The sequence below is a fragment of the Ambystoma mexicanum genome, chromosome 6q, assembly GCF_040938575.1.
Source record: "Ambystoma mexicanum isolate Mex_15411 chromosome 6q, UKY_AmexF1_1, whole genome shotgun sequence".
Taxonomy (NCBI): Eukaryota; Metazoa; Chordata; class Amphibia; order Caudata; family Ambystomatidae; genus Ambystoma; species Ambystoma mexicanum.
The window spans coordinates 1,654,678,409-1,654,702,225 of NC_090937.1; the positions used below are offsets into that span (position 1 = coordinate 1,654,678,409).

Sequence of the window (23,817 nt, forward strand, 5' to 3'; positions counted from 1 at the left end):
TGCCATTGTCCCTTGATTAGCCTATCTAAAGCCAGACCATTTGGACACTCGGTGCTGACTACCTTCAAGCTAAACTGAGTTTCACTTTCAATTACTTTGAGCTCATGCTGTACTATCTCGGACTGTGTGTGGAGATTACCTTTGGGGGGACATTGTTTGGGGTATTTTGCTGGCTGTATGGCTTAGCACAGATTGCTGCTGTAGTCCTACATTCAAGACCGCGCTGAGGCTGTCCCTTTTCAAGACATGCACGAGTGCTTAAGAACTGTGGGAGTAGAACCTTCATGTATGGCTTGCACCCTATCAGGAAACTGTGCCCAGCCTTGCCCAGAAGAGCAGGAAAGGACAGAGGGAGGAGGTAAGTGGCTTGGCTGCAGAAGGCCAGAGGTTAAGGGGCCGTCAAAGATCCTAAAACATAATACAAGTCTGAGAGAGAGCAAGGCAAAAACATGAACAAAAGGGAATAGCTAGGACTGGGACTGGAAAGGTCGCTGAGGGGTCAGTTACACCAGGCCCGCTTCAGAATTGTCGGCCCGCCTCGAATGTAATTGCTGCTTTTGCACAATCATCAGGGGTGCCATTGACGAAGAGGAAGAAGTGAATGGGATTCCTGCCACCATTGTTTGGTGAAGCTTCAATGGTGAAGAGTCAGGTCTGAGCCAATGAGCTGCTGGCGCAGATGCACCTGCTGTTGAGAGGACCTTCTTTAGGCTGGACTACTGTAACAGCCTCTATCTTAATCTGCCTGCCTCCACTCTCCGCCCTCTGCAACTTATCCAGAACAGAACTGCGAGACTTGTCCTTGGCCTCAAGCCCAGGGACCGTATCTCTCCAGGACTGAAATCTCTTCACTGGCTCCCAGTGGCCGCGAGGATCAAGTTCAAAACCCTCTGCATTGTCCACAAGGCCTTCTGGGGCCTGGGACCAAAATACCTCCAACTCTCTCTTCCTAAATATCTTCCTTCACGAGCCCTTCGCTCATCCGTCTCCAACTCCCTCATGGTCAGCCGTTTCTCGAAGCAACGAGCTGGGGGTAGATCTCTCTCCGCAGCAGGGGCCTCCCTCTGGAACAGCCTTCCTGCCTCCCTGAAACTTGAGGAGAACCATCTCCGGTTCCGGAAGCACCTCAAAACCTTCCTCTTCGCTTCTGCCTTCTCTCTCCCTCTCCCCTGCTAATCCTGCTTAACTCCCCACTGAACTCAGCTCAAACCTGCATCTGGGCCACTCTCAGCAACCTCGGTCCAGGGCCCAGCCACTCTCCACCTGCACTGCCTCCCCGGCTCCCCCTGCACTGTGGGACTGTCACTGTATCCCTACAGCCCCTTTCCCAGCACTTGCTCTGCACTTACCTCGCACTTGCCACCAGCTGGCCCTTTCTATTTATTATTTATTATTATTTTATTTTATTTATTTATTTATTTATTTTTTACGCTACTTACCTTGTACTGCACTCCCCCCCCCACCTCCTCCCCCCTGCACTTCCTCCTTTTCCCCTTACCTCTGCACTTGCGCGATCTGAATGACACCTGGCCTAGTAGGATCGTTTGTCTGTTTTCCCCTTGTTTCCCTCCCTCCCTGCCTCGTCGCGCCTTGAAACACTTGTGTATAGGCGCGTTACAAATACCATATCATATCATATCATATCATAGAAGACCAGTGTTGCTCTCCATCAATGGTGGAGTCATTTCTATCAATGTGGGTGAGGCCTAGGACACAGTTGTTGGAATGTCAGCATAGTGGCCAGGCACCCAGGTCTCAATGACTGGTGCAGATGTTGTGCATGAACCCCAGAACAAATGATACAGCCATAGTTGCTTGCACATCAACCCCAGAACAAATGTAACAGCCATAGTTGCTTGCACATCAACCCCAGAACAAATGATACAGCCATAGTTTCTTGCACATCAACCCCAGAACAAATGATACAGCCATAGTTGCTTGCACATCAACCCCAGAACAAATGATACAGCCATAGTTGCTTGCACATCAACCCCAGAACAAATGATACAGCCATAGTTGCTTGCACATCAACCCCAGAACAAATGATACAGCCATAGTTGCTTGCACAGTTTTTGCTGCTTTGTAATGCCAGAATACAGCGTAAACACAACTTTAAAATGAGCAATAAAGCCTGCTGGGGACTCGTACTTCTACTTACATGATGTATTTTAGCCAATGTTTTGCCCATTCGTTTCTCTTGGACACGCCATGGGAATCTTAATCAACAAGTTCTCACTTGCCTCTGCCAATTCTGCCCCTATTCCTGGGTCTTCAGTGGACGAGCATACTGACACAGCTCAGTAGGAAGCAATAGCCTCATGAGGTAGCTCGTATCTGCCCAAGTTGGTTGTAACATTTTATCAGTCTTAAATTCATCAGAACATATTTTTTATGCTCTTCCCTAATATTTGGCGAATGTGGGTCTCAGCAGGATAGCTCAGGGGCGACGTGCTCTCCTTGTAAGCAAGTCGATACAGAGCAATACAGGTTCAATACACAGGTCCGCGCTTAGAAACCTCTGGGTATTAAGCGTGTTATAAATAACCAATTACAATGTGGTGTTACCAAACTTCTGGTAGCAGCTGTTGGGGATTCTGCATTTGCGTTATGCCAGCATCCGTATACAGTGGCTTTGTGAGCACGCAAAGGGCTAATGGTGGTTGTGAAGTGCTTGCGTATTCAGCCAGAGCTTGCCTGTTTGGGATTAGGGCTGTTAGGAAAGAATTTCTTTTTTGCAATATTCCTTCCTTAGTTTCCAATAAAACCAAATTCTCTCTGGTCCGTGTTTTGATCCTGTCCTTCATCTTCACTTCTCTTCACTTCTCTTCCCTTTTGCTCACATGTTATGGGGAACCTGAACAGTCCTTCAGACTATCCCAGTATCAGTACTGAGAAACTTTGTTTCCCGTTCGTATTCTTGTATTTTTATATTGCACACAGCATCTTATAATGCAGTGCAATGAGGTTACTTTTGTATCACCTATCTTTTTACAAACGAGTTTTTTTGGTTACTTTTATCTGTGACTAAAGACAAGCTGGTGGCAGCAGTTACATTTTTACAATTTTTGCATTACTTTTGGTGTGCACAATGGCGTTTACCGCTTATGACTACTAAACGTGACTAGTGCCATAAAATAGCCGTGCAGCGAGATCTTCGCTTGTTTGGCCACATTGTCTTCCCTCTCAGGTCAGGAAAGCCCTTATACGGTCACGCTCTTTGGTAGGTTGATTTTTCATTTCTATGCCAAATCTCCTGCACCTGCGCTGGACTTGTGGATTTTTTTGGGTTGATCTCCTGATGATGTGGGAAACTTTCTCCCACTCACTCATCTTTTGCTCTGTCTAGGGAGCCCTAGTTCATTATTGTTATACTTATTTTATGGGGTCTTGCATTACTCCGTGTTTTCTAAGGCATCTGTAATTTGCTTTTGCAGCACAAGGCACCTTTTGTTCTTCTAGGAGCCCTTTGGGCTTCCCTTTGTATTTTCTTTCCTTGTGGGAACACATGTTCCCAAGGGTAGAGGGATACTTTTGATCCTTGCTACATTTTCTATTGTGAGATCAGCACACCCCACCTTGTGTGGAGTCCTCAGGGGATACATACCTTCCCCTTTTTCACTGCTCCTGTAGCTTTTCTGTTACAGTGACAAGCATACCTGAATGGCTGGTGGCAGTGGACTTGTTCTACCGACTTTTGTGTTATTTTTACCCGCAGGCTATATTCCCAACCCCGGTAATGCACACAAGGGTCACCGTTGACCCAAAATGGTGGCTTCTTTTTTTCTAATTTCTTTTGTGCTTGTTCTTTCTTGGTCCTTTTTATGATTTTGTGGGTGCGGGGAGAACCTAGTCTGACTTGTGTCTTCAGGGGGAAATGAGGGAGGAGTCCAAAAGGCAGCAGACCTTTGACTTCATGCGTGCCTGTCTGGAATCAGTCCTAACTGCGCCAACGTTTGAATGTAGCATGACTGCTGATTGGCTGGGCTCCTGGATAAATGGCCTGGATCTGCAAGCTGAAGACCAATCCACCACTGGAGCAGAAGAAGGTTGGTTCGGTGTCAGTCATTGTATGTGCAGTCCAGTTGAAGCTCGGTGTGTCAGGCCAGTCCCTGTTCAAGATCAGTGGTAGCCGCTGCCTTGCACTTTCTGAATGCTCATAGGGCCTAGTAGGGCCGCTTCTTTTCTTGCCCTCATTGCTATTATATTTGCCTTTCAATCACATGTTCCCTCCACGTTGTCCTGTGTGGTGAATTTGAAACACAATTTATTTGCTGTATAAGCGCCTTACATATGCACAATAAATAAATAATCTCAACAGTCACAAGATTGCAGCTGGGACCCAGAGTTGAGCCCCTGCCACCAATCACCTTTTAGTTTTAACATGTAACTGGAGACTGGGGCCCCAGAGTGGCTGCACCCGGGCTGCACATGCCTGACTCTGCAGTGCCACACTGATGGTAACTTCCCTCCCTCCCCACTGAGGGCTGACACTAAAAACTGGGGGACAGTTGGATCCTGGCTGGCTCTACACTACAGATACCAGAATTCCTTGCTGCTACAACACTGGTATTTACCAGAGGGATTCAATTCTATACACCTGAATCCCTGATGATTGCTGAGACATGAAAGCGCGCTAGGAGGAGAATATCTTTGGACTGTTGAGCAGATTGCAGCTGGATCCCAGAGTTGTGCCCCTGCCACCCTCACCTTTAGTTTGGACATAAATATAAACCATTAGTTTTACATTACTACGTGTGTAAGTATTTCTTTCGACCATATGTATGCTACAAGTTCTTTGTACCTTCCTGTAGCCCTCTCTACCTCCAGAGATAAGCCTGGGTGCTCTGCTACAGTACCAATACCTTGAGTGGTATAGAATTACACTAAGAGTTGGAGCTCTGTATTGCCCCGGAGGTAGTTTGCAAAAGTCCTTTGGGTGGAATTTAGAGAAACTGTCCTAATGCACTCGGCCAGGAAAGCGGCTGTTTTGCAGGATAGTGACCACACAAATAGAAATTGCTGCAATCTAGAATTTGCATCACTTCAACACAGCCCCAACTACACAAGGGAAATTTGAAAGCGTCTCATTGTAGTTAATGTATTCATTTATTCATATTTGAATGAAAAGACCACTATCAAAATTACACAAACATAGTGACGTAACTGTTTCAACCTACAAAGCATAATCTAACAAGCTTTTTTTTTTTAGCGCAAAGGCGAATATCCCTTACACAAACAAAATCCCAAAAACGCTGACCACAGCCCTGACACTCATCTGCAACCATCACATTTCATACACTCCTTTCATACCCATATATCCAAAAGCCAATATAAAACCAACATCAATGAATCTGGTGTGACCATTGGTTTAAAGCACTAACCATGTGTGCCAGTCCTATTCAAGGCATCCTTGACTTTGTTCCAGCAGCCTGTGCTTGTTAGCAATTTCAAGGTAATGTACAGGACTTGCTGTATTGGTAGATTAATTGCTTAAAATACCAAGTCCTAAATTTGAATTTGACTGTCGAATGTGTTGACTGTCACCGTTCCACATTCGGTCTGGAACTTTGGTCACCAACATGTGGCACAAGTTGCATTCTCCCCGAATTCCAGCTTTCTATTTTCAATGGAACCCATCTTGAAGCAGCTGCAATGACCGGAGACTGAAAAGATGCCTGTCGTTGCCTATAAATGGTGATTGTTGCTGGAATCACCTTCCTCCATTCTGTGAAGTGGTCCTACGGAAGCCTGCATCTTTGGCTTCTTCATTTCTTCACCGACAAGCGTTGCAACTTGCAGTTGTGTCCAACTGAAAGAATCCACAAACTATGATTCAGTCTTTGCATGGTTGGTTTATTTAGGATACTTGTTCATTTTAGTTTGTAGAACCATTTTCCAATGACGGTGAGATCCATTAACTAAGGACTTTCCGGAAGCAACATCAGGTCATTGAGACCAGTAGATGTTGTAGTGTAGTTGAATAGGTAAATGTGGGATAAATATCTAACTGTGTTGTTTAAAATCAACAGATATATCAAGTGGTTAACATCCCTGAAGAAGAATTATAAATTTGAAACATGTTGGATTTGAAATGTTTAACTGCTTGAGAATGGTGAAATTCAGCAAAGTAGAGTTGACCCTAAGGGGGACATATAATGTATTCTACATACTTTGGTTTACAGAAAATGAATCTGATTGTTTTTCATCAACATAATGTCATATATCGCCCATGGAAAGTATGGAGCAGATGGGCGAAGTGGAAGAAGGACTAAAACTCAGTCACTGCAAGGTGCGGCCTAGTCTTTCTGTTGTTACACCTACACAACCTGGGAAATGAGAACACCTGTGCGTTGCAACTTTCTTGCTACCTACGTGAGTTTCACAAAGCTCGTTCTCTACCTCCCGTTGTTCCTCTGTGATCCCTTGCCTTCCTTCCTTGTTTGTCAGCCCGTCTTTTTCTTTTACCGTTTCCCGTGGTGTTCCTCCCATTCTAATTGTTTACCTGTGTGTTCTGCTTCTGCTATTGTGCCGCTCTCGGCACTGCCTTCCTGCACGCGTTCCTCCCTCGGTGTCTCACCTGCCATCCGACGCTCTAGGCTGGAAGCGCTACTTTGTTTCAGTACACCGGAGTTCTGTAATGCCTGTGCTGTTCCGCACTGGATCTCTAATCATTAATCCATTACGAAGACTTAACAGTGCATGCTGGTTATTGTGGTCCCGTACTCTCTGAACTCGAGCACGTCGGAGCTGGACATTGCAGCTCTGCTTCCCAGTGGCTTACATTCTGAAACTGAGTACGTTGGAACTATACAATTCTACTTGTGTATGCTGGGTATTGGAGTCCGGATACCAGCGCACACCTACAACTGTCTATCTGGATAACTACAACCACCACTGCTTACTTCAGCTACAAGATCTTCCAGGGTTTTTCGGCAAAGCTTTTCCCTGGTTTGGGGTGGGCTCCCCGAAGTCCCCCGCTGCCGGGCTAATAGCTTTATAGGCAAGGTGGCCTCCGGGGGAGCTTGCCCCTGTCCCGTCAAACGAAAGAACAACGCCATCAAGACCAAGATGACTGCCTGGAGGGAAAAGCTGGAAAGCTCGTCTGACGAATCAGTAAAGACACACACAGAATCATCAGGTGAGGAGTGGGCTAGTGGTAAGGAAAGTGTGAGTGATAAACCTGCGGATTCTGAGACATAATGAATGTATTTTGTTTTATTTACATTACATAAATTTAAATAAATTGTATTATGTATACATTTGTGATTTTTGAAAAATGAATGAAGTGAAATTGATTGAAGAGCGGTGAGCTCGATACAAAGTGCGGGAAGTTCAACCTCAAGTACTTTTAGGTGTTGATTCTTTAATGGTTTTTATTTGTCCAGAGCTGACCTTAACTCTGGGTTCCTTCCCTGCACCATAAGAATCCTAAAGAAAAGTGAATTATATTAATTAGTAACTGCGGGGGGGGAGGCGAGTGGGGGGTGGCCTCCCAGCCAATGGGGAGGCTCAGAATGCGGGCATTACCATATGGTAATCTTGTTGCCCTGAGCCTCCTGACGGTCGGTGGTCACCATCTCCCCTCGCCAGGGAATCAAATAAGTCTTCTCCTACCCCCAGCCCCAATCCACAGAATTCCCTTAACACCCTCACACCCCTACTTACCTTCTTTTTTTGTCCAATTGGAGAACGGACATTTTGGGAACACTTCAGTCCCGAGCACTTCTGCTCCTGATCTGCGACAGGCCGTCATGGAAAGGAAGAAGGGACTATGTGTAGTCTGCCTTCCCTTGGTGGCCATTTTGTTTTACTTTTTTTCCTATCTTTTTAATTGCTGACATAGAAAGTGAGGAGGGACAATGTGTAGTTTTTTTCTCCCTTCGCATGGCAGCCATTTTGTTTACTCTTTTCCCATTTTTTTTCAATGGCCGCCCTGGAAAATGAATACGTACTTTGTTTTCCCTTCTCCGACGGCCATTTATTTTGCCATTTTTATTTCTGTTCTGAAAGGCCGGAGCGTTTCGGAACAGAAAAAAACAATGCCTTTTAGTACCCTGGTCTAACTGGGTCGGGGTACTAATGGCAAAAAAGCCCCTCGACTGCAGGCCATTATTGTTTATGGTAATGCCCCGGGGGCTTTCTTTAACTATGTGCCCCGGGGGCATTACCTTATGTGGTAATGGCCCGCAGTTTTGGGGCTTATTGCCTAATTAGTTTTTGTGTAATTTGAGTGCACCTGATACCTGCTGTGTAGTGCACCAAACACTGCCTGGCTGAGGGTGCTCACCAAGAGAGGAGAGTTGTCGTAAAATAGTAACCCTGCCCCGGTATTCTTCTAAACTACAAGTTGCAGCATATATTAATGAGCATTGGCAATGCCTAACCGTTTTGGCTTTTGTGTGGTGTGACAAACCTTGGATGTGGTTGCTTCTCCCAGTGGGGGAGCCCCTCCACATGAGGCGAAACAGATGAGGCCACTACCCAATTGTCCTCCTCGGGGAGTTACTCAGCAGGTAGGCTTCATCGGGAGGGGCCCTCTCCCCTGTGGGACTCGGGACGACTATCCTGGGAGAATGCAGTATATTAACCTCCAAGCCCTGCATCCAGGTGAAAGCAGCAGTGGAAACATGCTGCCAAGGGAAGCAACACAGCCCCAGAGGAGCAGAAACGATGCATAGTCACTGCAGACTCCACTCCAAGGTTCACAGGTAGAGATCTGGGTCCGGGGCTTGCTCCCAGTTTAGAAGAGCATCACAAGTCCTCTTCTGCCCAGTACCTGGCTAGGGCGTGAGCCAGGACTGCCAGAGATATTCGAGAGAAGCACAGATCTGGGATCTGCACGCGCATAGGAAGAGCATCGTAATCGCTCTTCCTCATCCCAGTACCTGGCAAGGAAGTAAATTAGGTCTGTCAACACAGGTCTGGAACCTGCACCCAAAATAAGAAACTTGAGAAGGACCTGGGGAAGGGAGTCAAGCCCCCAGCCTTAGTGAACTGTGATAACGACCCTGAGAAGGGTCTGGGGGAGGGAGTCAATCCCCCAGCCTTAGTGAACTGTGATAAAGGGCCTGAAAAGGGTCTGGGGAAGGGAGTCAATCCCCCAGCCTTAGTGAACTGTGATAAAGACCCTGAGAAGGGTCTGGGGAAGGGAGTCAAGCCCTCAGCCTTAGTGAACTGTGATAAAGACCCTGAGAAGGGTCTGGGGAAGGGAGACATTCCACCAGCCTTTGTGAACTGTGGGAAAGCGCCTGAGAAGGGCCAGGTGAAGAGACATTCCCCCTACTATGGTGAAACTGCAAGCCAAGAGAGACCAGGGGAAGGAAACCATACCCCCTGGTGTCATGTACCGTGAAGAAAAGCTGAGGAAGGCCCGGGGAAGGGAGACATTCGTCTGGCACTGTGGAAATACTGAGAACAAGATACCTGGAGAAGGGAGATATTCTGCAGGAATTCAATAGTGACGTAAACTATGTGCAATAAGGAATGTTGATGTTTAAACTGGAACTTTTCATTATCACAAGTTGGAACTTTGTTTGGTTTATTTTAAAGGAACTGAGACTTGTGGAAGAGAGTCCTTCTTTCAGGCAAAGTTCCCGCCTGCCATTGCTCCATTGTCCAGAAGAAGGGAGCCATTCATCTGGAGCAAAATAATCCACTGCCTCTTTAGTTTAGTTACAAGTGTGAGGGACAGAAGTGGGCATTTAGACACACGACAGTGGACTCTTCATTTACTTGGACATTCTGAGTGAATCCTTAGTTCCTTAGTTGAGGCAGGGAAGCCCCTCTTCAAGTAAAGGATAGCGATTTCCTCTGTGAGTCAGTCTCTTCCTTCTGCACCCTTACAGTGGGCATGGGAAATACATTTTCCTGGCACTGCCATAGTGGTATTAACTGGCCATCAATGGTATCCGCTGCAAAATGGTGTGAGTGCCTGGACATGTAACTGCAGTGCCTGGCAAATACCTAATACTTGAACACAAGCCAACACTGCTGACTTTGCCAGTGCTTGTTTATAACAGGTCATCAGTGAAGGACATGCTTAGTGCTTATAGACATAAGGCAGAACTGGTTATGACAATTTATTACACCAGTACCATGTTTGCACCTCCAATAAAGCGATTATCTCTCAGAAGACTGCTTTGTATTGACACTGGCATGCACTTTGAGCACACAGTTTAGTGGGAAGGATTGATACAGGTAGCACAGAGATCCCAGGAGGATGTGTTTTGGGCGGCGGGAAGGGCCGGAGGTTGGTAGCAATGGCCATTGGGCAGTGATCCCCAACGTGTAGCTAGGGAGCAACATGTTGCTTGCAGCACTCTATATTATTGCTCGCCAGTTGCTCTGGGTCATGGTGTGGAGAACTAGGAGATGCTGAAGGGATGAGACCTCAATCGCAGTGTTACCAGACTGTGGGATGATGTTGGCCTATGAGCCTGCAGTGGGTTCCAGCAGACATATTTTTATATATGCAACATTTGAGTGTGGAAATTAGTTTTCAGTAAATGTCCTTATAGCAGTGTCATTGTTAAAACCCTGTCATCTTCAGATACTTTGCCCAGCTGACAAATGTATCATTGAGCAAAATAATTGAACCATGTTTGTGTCCTGGAGAAAATTGTCATAGTTTGTTCCTTTGTACAGCTAGTAGGTTCATGATGGACAAATAAGTGGAATGCATACCAAACCTACCTTTAATAAATATTTTGCATGCACTGCTTTTTGTACAAGTGAGGTTTGTGCTTGATGCACCATGCATTATATTTATCGGAAATATTAATTTGAATGTCAACAATATTTATTTTTACATAGTGTCCTGGTGGGAAAATGGTAATCGTTTGATACTCTGCCCATCTGGCATGTGGATAATGGGCAGATAAGGTAAACGACATGCCACTTATTTCATAATTAATTTGCCCTATATTCAAATCCAATTAAGTTACTGTTAATAGATTTAAATTAACAAACCAATTCATCCAAATACTTAACACTGCCCCCTCCTCTATGAAGTGGTCTTCAAATGTTCAAAGTTTGTTTTGAACAATGATTGCCACTAGGTTTTGTGTGAAATCCCTTTTTGGGCAGAGAAAAGAAGCTCCAAATCCTTCAGAAACATATTATTTGTATTCCTAACCAGTTTTTCACCAATGTATCCGGCCTCGGGAGCTTTAAAATGCACCATTTGCCATTACATGCCAAAATAATTTTTAGGAGTTAACCTCCAAAGTCCCAGTGAACTGACCTTTAAGCCTACCATGCAATTACCAGTATTACTCAATCAATATTTATTTAATCTTATTTCTCCATGAAGTTAGCAACATTTAAAAAAGAATTCATAAAATTCACCAAAATGAAAAAGCAGCTTTAAAATATTCAAACAAGCTGTATATATAAAACCCTGCTCCCATGCATTACGAAAAACAGAGAAACAACGACAAATTAACAAAAAATGAAAGAAATCTTCGACTTCTATTTTGCAGGCACACTTTGTACTTCCTGATGCGCACCTCAATTTATTGAGGGGTAGGTAAATTCAAACATACCATTAGCATCGGCCTCCAGCATTCTGGGGATCTTATCTCACAGATTTCTTCCTGCCATTGTATATGCGTACAACGTCTGCATATACAGCTAAAGAGGGCAGCCTATGTATATTTTGGACATCTGCCTCGCTCACCATCGGACAAGCTCTTGCTTTAAGGGCTATTTTGAGTTGACTTAATGTGCCAAATTTTGTTATATCCCACTGCCCTATCCAAATGGACAGTGCCTTACAAATCCCATCCCTCCCCGCAACACACATCTTTCTTTACCAGGGGAGGCTGCAGTCGCTCTTACACTAAAATTCACTTTATGAATAGAATGAAATCCCAGGTGTGTGTTTTAAAAAATTATTTAAAAATCTTAAGTGGCCCCACACATTCAAACTGAACACCCCCAATTCAGCTCATAAGGCGCTAACTGGCGTATCTCCAGGGAGTAATATGAAACATCAGGGTAATTCACAAGTAAAACTTGGAAATCTTTCATTCCAAAACCGTTATGTCAGCAGAGTTGTATCACAATAAAAACGATTCTTAGGAAAAATAATACTGCAAACTCCTGTCTAGAGATACTAGTTGGAAATAAATGCAGGAGTGGGAACCAATGTTCTGTTACTGTCTAACCCTTGTTGGAAGAACACCCTGTCCCTACACGGGGTGCCTGTCCCTAGGCAGCATATGGTGCAACGCCTATCTAATAGGGATAGTGTAAAGAGAAAACAGTCCCTCAATCTACCAAATGTACGGATGCCCCGACCTGCATTAAAGATTCTGAACAAAAAATGCTATAAAAGAGAGCAACCAAAGGAACAACATACCACTCCAATGTTTCCTGGTGCGGCAGGACTGATTATAAGATCACTGCCCAACACAGCTAAAAATTGCTTATATGAGTATTTAAATAACCATGGGGTTTTCTGTCCATGTTTTATTCACCCTAAGGAAATTTAGTTTGGCATCATGATGGAGTGGTAGATGTTGTTAAAATCTAAAAAGGCAATTGGTATTGGTACATCAATGCCCGTAAGTGTGAAATAGTATAAAAAGCTCACGACTTGTGAGTAATGGACTGGTGTTAAGTTACTTATGGGGTATCACCCCTTATTGTTGGGGATATCTAAAAATGGCCATGGTACCAACCATGACTAATAGGGTCGACTGGTTTCGATGGAGTAGGGAAATTCAAACCATCTTCTTCAGGACCATCTAATCAATCATGCGGTAATTCTGTCTTCCAAACATGCCCAAGGGTAGGGGCACGGTGTGGATGGGCTGCTCCGTCTCCTGTAAAGGAGACAAAAAATAAATAGACCATAGCAAGGTACAAGTAAACCCAGTAGCCATCTCAGGATGTAACATGCAATTATGTTAATCATCAGAGATCAGGGGGAAACAATTATAGGTGCAAAAAAGTCAAATGGGAGAGGCATAGCAATATTCATGGCTACTAGCTGTGTAGCAAACCAGCAGCGTCTAACACTCCAAGAAGAAAGGGGGGGTGGGAGAAAAAGGTAAGTGAGTGAGAGGATTTACAGGCATTAACACATGTTAAAATCTACCCGTATGTGACGGAGGAGTACTTCACAGAGAAATCGAAACAAGCAAGACGTGACGCTGCCCAACTCTGCTTTCAGAACTCCCAAAGAGGTCAAAATAGATCCTGGTCAGGCTCTAGTACCAATTCGAGCAACAGTTTGGGCAGTTACACACGACCCAACCGACGGGTCCAATTTACAGGACCTGTCTCCAACAACCCTTCCGCTGTTCCTTTTTTAGGCCAGCGTGGAGGAGGGCAGTGGCAGCAAAGCTGGCAGAACCAGCAACAGTCTCGGGTGGTCACCCGCAGTGGAAACTAACGACTGAATACCCAGGCTCACCAAGACGGAAGCACTAGAACTCCATATCAACACCACTCCGAGCCTGAACCATTCAAAACCTCAACTGACCAGTCCCACACCCGAAGAAAGGTTCAGACGCACCTCTCAATCCAAACATTAGTCACTATGATACAGCGGGGTCAGTGCAGCACCAACAAAGCGAGTCGGCCCATGAGGAACCAGCATCAACCCAACCCACATGTACATAACTCTAACGGAATCAGAAGTACCTGAATCAGGATACAGACCCCACTAACGCAACCCTCAATCCTCTGCATACTTAAACCACACAAAGCCACACAACCATCTCTCTCCCAGCAATCCGCACGCACTTTACCACACCGCATCAACAACATATAATGTCACCTACAGCACTCGAGGTCTCGCCACATCCGATACTAGCACCAAAGCCCAGCACTCTGTGTATACCGAGCTGGAGCTGTCAACAGCACATCACTTCTCCCACTCTCCTGCTAACCTCCTCCCGACTAACCCTACCTGTCCTTCCTGTTTACAGATCCGCCAGAGCGCCTGGGGACCAATTCTGTTGGTGACGGTGCGCTATATAAGTACCTTTAAACATAACAGTCATTAAATATAAAACTATTGTCCCTCAAAAAAGCGCCCATTGTTTCTCAATACATTCGTTTTTTCTTTGTCTTTTGGCAATTTTATACATGCTGTTTTGAAACTATAAATCTAACCAGCTGTGTACACACCTCATTAAATCATGGCTCAATTTACTTTTCGAGATTCTACATTCTGCATCAAACCATTGGGCATGCATTTCTATAACCTGCACCTTCTGAACTTGGGAACACTGTTTGTCAACAGCTCTGTCCAGGAGAACCAAAGACTCAAACAAACGGACACTTTCCTTTGTGGCCTCTGGACTGTTTAACAGTTGTCAGAGAAAATCTAATTTCTTGTGAATTAGTCATTCTTTCCAGTGCCCAAATCCCAGAGTACACCTGAAAATCAGTGCTCCATTTGTGACTAATTTTACTATCAAAACATTTGCACTAACCTTCTCTAGAACCTGATACCCCTGCTAATGTTTATTTTGTCCTATATATTTTTGAACAACTTAACTGGTCTTGTGTGTATAAACATTTCCTACTGACCACTCCATTTCCTATAAACAACCACTTAATGTAAAATGAAGTTAGAGGCCTTATTCTATTTCTAATTTGTGTTGCAATAATTTTCTGCCAGCTGAGTGTTGATATGTTCTTTCGAAAAATGGATGTTGCTCACCATTTCATTTGATATGGACATTTTGCTCTGTGCACACAAAAGGTTGGGGATCCCTGCCAAAGGGATGAGCATGGCCATGAGCAGTGAATGGGTGGGCAAATAGCCAAACACCTCCAAGCTTTGTGTCCCTCCTCGTATGCCATTTCTCCTTAGCTGTACTCGAATGCAATAGTTTCGGCAAGCGCCACCTAATAGACAAAACTAAGAATGGGTGGAAGTGGTAAGTGAGGTTTAAAAAGAACCTCCGTTAACACTAAATACAAGTCGGACCCTAAGAAGCCAGCCGATATCTGGAGGACTCTCAGCCTGATGCAAAGGCATCAAAAAGAGCGAATCCTTCCTACTCTCACATGGGGCCTCAGCAAGAAGCAGTTGTGTATAGGCAAAAGACCGCCTCACTTGGACCAGTGCTTTCTTAAAGAATGTCATGTTCTCATGAGTCTTGGTCTGGTAATGCTGTGTGCCCCTCTTAATTCTCCCTTCTCTTCCCTCTTCTCTCCTTCATCCAGGAACTGCTGTCCTGCTCATGCCACTCCGGCTGGGGGTACTAAGCCGCTGTCTTTCCACCTTGCAGTCTGTCTGCTCCTGGGTGATGACCAAAGCCTATCAGTTCCTCGCCTCCTGGTCTCTCCACCAGCTGCTGTTGGTAACTCAAGCTGATCTCGTGGTAAGACTTCAGCAACTCTTGCTCTGCTCCTTTTGGTGCTTGTGATGTTTCCTCTGCTGGTAAGATTGACAGCCTGACCCTTCAGGTCTCTAAGGCATCTTTTTCCAGCTCTGGCTGGAGTGCTTTGCTACTTCTGTTTGCATTGAGCTTCTGGATACTTCACTGTGTCACCATAATGGGGGTCGGGGGGGTCATTCCTAAAGGATTCCTCTCCCCCTTCCGTAGAAATCACCAGGGGGAAAGGGGGGCACAGAATGCCAGTGTGAGCTGTCCAGCAGTCCAAGAAATGGCCAACTCTAGATTCTAAATGGACTCCATGGTTCATTGTGTCCACCAGCCAGCTGTGCATAGGAATTCTTGCGTTACTTAGCATGCTAGGAGCGCCAGGAATGATCATGTTCAACGCTCATCGCTTTATGATGAAAGAGGGGGGGGGGGTCTATAAGTCGCCACTAAATGGGAGAGGGACTTATTCTGAATGCTTAATGAGTTCATCCATGTATCAGCAGCAGCCCCATGCGTGCAAACTGTTGTTAGCATGGATCCCTTGTCCATGTGCATGCAGCATACTCTAAATAAGGGATCCTGCAAGTGAGTGGAGAAGTTTGAGCCAGAAAAGCTTAGCCTAGTTTTAGCTATTTGGTGGCGCTTAAGCCAAACTATACCCCGAAACTATAGCCTGGGATTACAGATGGGAGAAAGATTGGATGGGCAGAAGGAGACACATCTTGTCTGGTGTCCTGTTATTTACTGACCCCGGAACAGCCCAGGGCCAGCTCATCCCTGTGGCCATTTCCATCCACTACCTGCCCAGAATACATTCTCCTGCTATCTCCTTGAACTAGCTTCGTCAAGTAGTGATACTAAACCTTGTGGCTGCATTAAGCCTGTTTGTGTTCCTTCTAAGCACACTTCTGAGGGCTAATTGTTCAATTGCAGTCGTTTATATGGTAGTGATTAACTAGACATGTCTTAGCCAAGTGTGCCTTCAACCATTTGATTTAGAAGCAGTGTATCTCCTCACGTCTGTTCCTAAAACGGGGATTGGCAAAGCCAACAGTTGTGGCTTGTGCATAGGTATTAGATGGGTCTTTGTCCAGCACTGCGATCATATATGCCTAGGGAATTATATCCTTGTTTAGCTTTTGCCATTTTGCCATTTTATACAACATGTAGTACTATTGCAGCAGTGCCTGGCAAATAGTTATCGCATGCCTACCCACAAGCCAAAACTGTTCATCAGGTTAATACTGGGATCAGTTTTTCCATATGCGTGGACTGAGTCACAGAGAGATATGGTGACGTGAGCTGGGTCTTCACCACAGGAGCTGCGCAGAACTTTGTGAGCAACCAACCCCTGCAAAGCCTCCCAACACTGTCCCCAGGCTATAAATCTAAGAGGTTTAGTGAGAGGTCGAGAAGAATGGATTAGAGGGATAGGGAGAGCGATTAGTAGAGCACCTGTTCAGTATAAACCCTCCCCAGCCCCACTATTGCCTGCAGAATGCAATTTCTCATCCCAAAGCATAGCTTTACTCGGCAGTCGCAGTCCCAGGCGAAGCAATGCCATCCACCAAGTATTGTAGCCCATACTTTGTTTTACCTTTCTGTGACGTGCCTGTTGCTCACAAGTGACGTGGCCATGAGTGAGCCAAGTGGCCATTCAATCTCGGTTGATATGGACATGAATGTTCATTACTGAGGCAATAATGCCGGGTCCGGAGTGCTATACCAGATGGGACAGCCCTCCGCCAACACCAATATCCTATTCCTATTCCTATTATCACGCTGGAAAAGAGCCTACACAAAAGGAACAACATATCTAAAGAGCAGATGCAGTTTCTTGTGTTCCCAAAAAACCTACAAACCAGTGTCGTGCATCCATTTCGGGTGATGAGAGAGTCTGCTTCCTACACCTAGCAGAACGGACTGCCTTTATGTAACCTACCCTCCAGACCCCCTCACCTCTGTAGGTCACAGATCTCCTGACGTATTCAAAACCAGACCTGCCTACATTTGAAAATGACAAATCCTGGGATTTCTGTAGCCCGCAGTGCACACATGCATTGCGGCACATACAAGTGCCATAAACTCACTCCTGTATGCACACACACTCCTGCCAAATGTACATTGAATATTAGGAATCTGAAAAAGATAACACCTTGTTAGGGGGGTTTTCCCAAAGTCCTCTGGAAGGTAGGACTTCAAAAAACTATCCCAGTGGTTTGTAGATCCCAAGCTTTTACTATCAGTCTGTACTACTGCTGGAACCTTGGTGGAGTGGCAGAGCAGTCAGGCTTATCATAAGAGGAAGATGTGAGCTGTAGGCAAGTACACTGACCCTAGTTAGATATGCACATCAAAGAAACACTTACACATACATTTATATAAAATATAGATGTATTAGATTTACACACGGTTCACTTTAAAATACTTGGTACAATAAACCAAAACACTTAGGAATACTTTAGGATACTTTCCAAAAGCCACTGCTTAGTGTGTAGTTGCTCGCCGTTACATTTGGTACAGATTTTGACAGTAATAACAGTTCTATCAGTAATAACGTGCACTCACGAATCTTAGCAGGAATACAGTAAAGAAATGTACCTGCATGCACATATAATATAGTGACTTTGCAAAGGAAAATAGTTGGTTAGTGTTATACTAGCAAGGCTTAAGATTTTAGAGGCAGTTTCTTCGCACAGCAAGTCTTTTAAGATACAAAACTCAACCCTAGCTTAAGGCAGTACAGAGAGGACTTAGTCTTAACAAGCATCAGAATACGAAAAGTTCCTGCGGATTCTTTAGAGTCTCTAGTCTTTAAGATGTAATAAGATTAAACCAATGTCGGAGACCTTGTTAAGGACTTGCTAAAGGGACACAAGCAGCAGCTTGAGTCGGATATAAGAGGGGGGTACCCTGGACACCTCTATGGACACTCCAATGCTCTGGAGCGACTTCACAGTTCAAGGTAAGCAGTACCTTTCTCCCCACAGTACCGTAGGTTAGAAGAAAAGATTGCGGCTGCATTATCCTCAATGGGGCGATGTGGCAGCGCTGGGCCCGACCTCCAGATTCCTTGGTCTGATGATGAAAGGCAGGATAATGGACAGTGTTTCTCAGCAGCAGTCTCAAGGGTGGACCTGCAGCACGACTTTCAGCAACTTCTTGATTCACTCTGCGGTTTTGGCACCTTTTCAGCAGCACCAACAAGACGCAATTCACCCGGTCAATCTTCTTCGGTTCCTGAAGTCCTGCACCCCTTTGAGGAAGACTTGGACTGGTCGGATTGTGTCTCTGGAGATTCACCTGGAGCTCAGCAAAGACTACGGAATCTGCCTTTCCGCGATGATGCACTTCAATTGGTCGGAGGTCTCCTGGTATTGGGGTTCTGCTGCTCTGGAGAGGTACAGCATCTCGGTAGATGGCTCTGATTAAAGTTAATCTTGGGGCTGGTTGTTTCCACCAGTCAAAGGGAAGGAGTCGTCCTGTTCGGTGTTCCTCTGTCAAGCAGAAAACTGGGTCAGGACAGCAGAGGTAGTCTTCTTCTTGGGTTACTTCCGTTTCCAGTGGTCGACTTGTCTTTCACCTCAGGAGCCTCACCTTTTATACATTTCCAGCACACACTCCTCTGCAATCTCGCTCAGCAATTTAAAGAAAGGGGCGGGTGGCTGTCCATTCAGGACAGCCAGACCCCCAGTGGGAACTGGTTCCATTCAGGCACTCAGGCAAACAAAGGGCAGGGGAGTGAAAGACTCCTCCCGCACTAGGCGGGGACACCCAAGGATCCCAGCCAAAGGAAAAACAACCATAGGCCTCTCTCTCCTAGGACGGTAGAAGAAGGGCTAACAAAGGACAACCACACTAGTAATGCTGAAAAAGAAAAGGATCCACCAAGTTAGTACTTGGGTGACCCTATTGAGTATAACCGGGGCTATGGACATAGCCACTGTCGAAAACTACACAATAGTTGGTAGAACGCGTCCACTGCCACTAGCATAACTAGAAGGTTGTCTATGTGATTACAAAATCACAGGAGCAGAGAGAAGGGGATACTAAGCATTCCTTTGGCACTCCACATAAGGTGGTGTGTGCCAATCTCTCAGACTATGAAATTGTAGAACTGTAATTGCTCTAGAATATAGAAAATAATCTCAAAGGAGAACACAAAGGGTTGCCAGCAACACTGCCCATAAGGAGCTGTGTGCTGGAATAGTAAAATACATATGCCTTCAAAAGAGATATGGAGGAAAGTAGAGTCCATAGGACAGTAAAACACAAAGGAAAGAGTTCCAAAAGACCGAGCCCATAAAAATGAATGAGTGGAAAAAGGCTCCACTCATTCAGGATTAAAGAAAAAGGCCCAGAAGTCCAGCAAAAAGTGTTGGGGTCTCGATAAGAGAGGGGACGAAGCATACAAACTATAAATCTCCCTAACACACTTCAATTGCAATTTACTATCAGCAGCTCTATTTTATTTCCATCTGGGGAAATGTAAATAATCCTGTTTTGCTAATAATTCTAAACTGCACATATGTCCAGGGCAAAAGCAGGGCTTACACATACAAACATGTAGATAAGGCACAGTGAAATAACATTATTTGTCCAGGATCACACACTTTAGTGAAATGGTGAAGCTGAGATTTGAGACCAGTTTGCTACTTAAGCACTTAACTGCGTATCTTCACAGGTGTAGTAGGTAGTAGTATGTGTTAATGTTTGACATTTAAGAATAGTCATTACAGAAATGACTTGTGGGCTACAGAATATCTCATTCTGTAGCAGGCCTTTAGTCAAACAAACCGCTTGAGAAATATATAAATTCATACAGAATATGTTAAGCGAAAACAGTAGAATTATAGCTTACCTCCCTTACTGCTCCCCAAATTAAGGAATTGAACTTTCAGAACACAAAATAATGCAAGCCTAAAAAATGACCTTTTGTATTGCTAACGTATTCTCAACACAAAGCCCCAGAACAAAGTATTGTGATAAGTTTGCCTGTTCATAGGTTAACCAAGGCGTCCTGTTTATTTATATGTAGTTCCAAGAACATTTTAAATTTTGCAATAATTCAAGCCCTTCTTTGTGTCTCAAATTAAAAACAAATTGAAAATGATTGACAAATTACAATGTGAATGCCTTTAAAAAAAGACAGTCTTGGATATTTATTTGAAGCTTTATTTTGTGCATTCTAATGCAAAGTAGCTAATGTCCCTTGCTTTCTATTCACTGGCCATTGCAACGAGGTGTTAAGTGGGTACCCTGTGAGCTTTTCTGCCGAGCGACGAGACCAGACAGGCACTGCATTTTATTGCAGGCTGTTACAAACCCGGAGATTTCATGTTCTACCTCAGAGACTCAGAGAAGAGCATGAATACCCAGAGACCCCGCGACAAATCCGGTGGTGAGGCAGGTCTGTCCAAACCCTAATAATAATCTGAAAAAAATCACTAAACCTTCAGGGCTGCCTATCTCATGAAGATAATGCATCTTCACCCATACATGGTCCTTTCTCTATTTCCACTTCCAGTTACTGCATCACATGATTATATTCTGTCCAGCATTTCCCATCACAAGGCGCATGCCTCTCCTTCCAGCTCACTCTCCATTGTTCTTACCAGAAACAAACAGTTTATACAGCCACATTGGCCAAAATTACGGTGGCCCAAATTTGTGCAGAATAGCCCCTTTCCAATCCTACCTTATGCACATGCTTGTAAGGTGTGCTAGAAAGAAACAAGTGTTGGCAAAAGCCAACACCATATGTCCATCTGCATCATAGTATTGTAAGGGAAGGCATGGTATCACAAGTATGACACTGACACAATGGATACAATTTGCAAAACCTTTTATTGAAAATGTTGGGGCTGGAGAAACTACTATTTTGACATATAACTAAGATGGGAGTAGTCTCGACCATCAAACGATAAACAAAACAGTCCTAGTGGAGTCTGTCAAATTAAAATGGCCTATGCTAACAAAACCTAATGCCTGCCCTATCTCTTGTACAAAAAGTGTAAAAAGGAGAAATGTATGCAAAGTCAAAATCGGTGTTCAAAGAATAAATGCGGTTTAACCAGCTCTCATCCCCACGTTGGACCTCACGGGGTAAGGCTGTCCCTGTAGGCAGGCTGACGCACTCTGGCTCGGTTTCCAACACTATAAACCGTTCCAAACACAGGATCCAGGCCCGCTTGGCCTTCCACGTTAGTCTCTTTTCCTGACCTTAAGGATTGTAGTTCAACACAAAGTTGCAAGGGGGCTGACTTCCACAAGCATATTATACTTCGGGTATCCCTCAGTCGGGCTCTGACCACTTTCGGATGTCGAAGATTTTCGAATGTGCGTGTTTCTCTCTACAGACCACCGCAGGACCACTTTGACTCGGACCACTTCGACTCAAAGTTCACGTTTACTCTTACTTGCTTCACTTTCGCTGCTCATCCAATTTATTGCTTCAAACAATGTACCTTTCATGAAAACTTTCGAGTAGGCTACTTCCTTTCGCTGGACCACTCTGTTGCTTAGTACTGCTGATCTCACACCTGTCTTTACTTTAAAGTTCATTCATGGTCTGCCTTTTGTCGCGTCTCATCCACACTTGTGATATAATGTTGCTACTTCATTCGCTTTACCAAACACCGGTCTCTCAGGTCGCTTGCCAACTCACCGGCTGTGTCTCTCTTTGTTTTGCTATTTCCAATTCACGAGTCAAGGTTAGTACCGCAGTCTAGGCCTCGCCTCCCCAACTCTGCTGTTCATCCGGCAGGGTCGCTGGCGTCCTTGAAACACAATGCAATCTTCACTTGTGGGATCACGTGTCTTTCGCGGTCTGACTGAGGCAACGACCTCCAGTAAAGCAACCCTTGGCCGCTGCTCTCGTTCCTTTGTTTGTTGCTCTTCTCCAGTAGGTGTGCCTTTGTCCCAGAAATTCTGCTCTTACTAGTGTTCCGCCTTGCTCTGAGTGTGTCTTTTGGTGTTGGCTTTTATTCGTGTGAGGAGAGTTAACTGGTATCCGGTGTATGCATTTGTAAGTGCCTCACTTTGCCTGACCCGATTAACGGTCCAGTACGATGTGAGAGGGTTAGTCTCGTTACTCTCAGCCTCCCTCTTCCTTGGCCTAGTGTTTGTGTAAAAAGGGGGGGGTTGGACTTGGTAAAAATCTAAAAATTCTAAAAAATAGGATGGGGTAGATGAACGAAAAAGGGGGGGGGGAATACCGCCTCTCACCCCCACTGTCACCCCCACTCCCCAGAGACTCCTCACCCAGGTGATCCTCCAGCACTGGTCCACCCCCAGGAACTGGGTCCAAAAGTGATGACTGTGTCCTGGCCACCTGGATGAGAAGTCCCCGAAGACTAGCTGGTGAGACACCCTTTAGTTTCCCACAGTATCCACTAAAAAGGAAAACCTTTCGTAGTACTTTTATCTGTGTTCACGTCATTGGGAGTGGCCCAAACTTTATTTTCCTCAATTTTTTGTTTTGTTTTATTTTTCATTCTTTATTTATTTCTCCTTTTTTTCCTCCTCAAATGGCTGACATGGAAATGTGGAACGGGACCTCTGAGCGGAGGCCCTACTCTATTTTCATGGCTAGCATTGAGCTCCTTTTATATGGAGTGAGATCATCAGGGACAGATTCAGGGCCTTTCAACCCTTTCAATTGAAAGGCACCTCGAGCCTCGGGGGTCCTCCAGCAACTGCCCCCATGTTGCCAGTCAGCAGTCTTGTAACACGGCAAAATATCCATGCTCATTTTTTCGTTCTGGGGCACAAAATGTGCGTTTTGCAGTACTCTCATCACAATCTGTTTTTTATCTTCCCACTGGATGTACAGAAGTCAGTCGGTTTGCAAGCAGTTTGTTGAAACCGGTGGAGGAAGACTGGAGCATGTGGGTGGGGAGCGTCAAAGCAGGTGTCAGGATCCAGGAATGAGACGCGGACACAGAGGAATCATAGTTTTTGGTCATAGTTATAAACTTTTATTCAAATCAAGAAGGGGTTGGAAAATGCCTCAAAATCCCTAACCTAGGAGGTATTTCCCTATTTCAACCAAAAGCGTATGGGGTCTGTCCTTTGTCACGATGTCCAAAGCAAAATATTTCCTGTGCCCGTAATCCTATTCTGGCCCTCACACTGTAAACTAACTCTGAGGTGCAAAGGATATTGCCTCTGATTCCCAAACATTTTCAGATGTTCAAATCCAACATAAAGGTGTGATGAAGTTCCAAATGGACAAGGTTTATAGCTCCAGGGAATGGCTCCCTTCCCCAGCTTCCTTTTCACCAACATGCAAAAGTTTAAGAAAATGAATACGCAAGTTCCTTGATACCCAAGATTGTAACTCCCTCCCCTCGGTGTGCTCACAGTTGCAGGGAATTGTAACCCAAGAGTGTGACTCCCTCCCCTCGGTGTGCACACAGTTGCTCTCTTCCCCAAATTCCTCCTTATATTCAAGACCGGGCAGAAT

The 23,817-nt window shown here is 45.0% G+C and overlaps 1 protein-coding gene across 3 annotated transcripts in view; it reads left to right on the forward strand.

The window, feature by feature from the left end:
- Window positions 1–23,817, forward strand: part of CCDC142 (coiled-coil domain containing 142) — a 314,222-nt gene that overhangs the window by 225,279 nt on the left and 65,126 nt on the right. For all 3 annotated transcript variants that reach the window (XM_069632485.1, XM_069632484.1, XM_069632486.1), the window contains exon 6: window positions 15,187–15,344. In XM_069632485.1, the coding sequence (XP_069488586.1) occupies window positions 15,187–15,344 (158 nt within the window). The remainder of the gene's footprint in view (window positions 1–15,186; window positions 15,345–23,817) is intronic.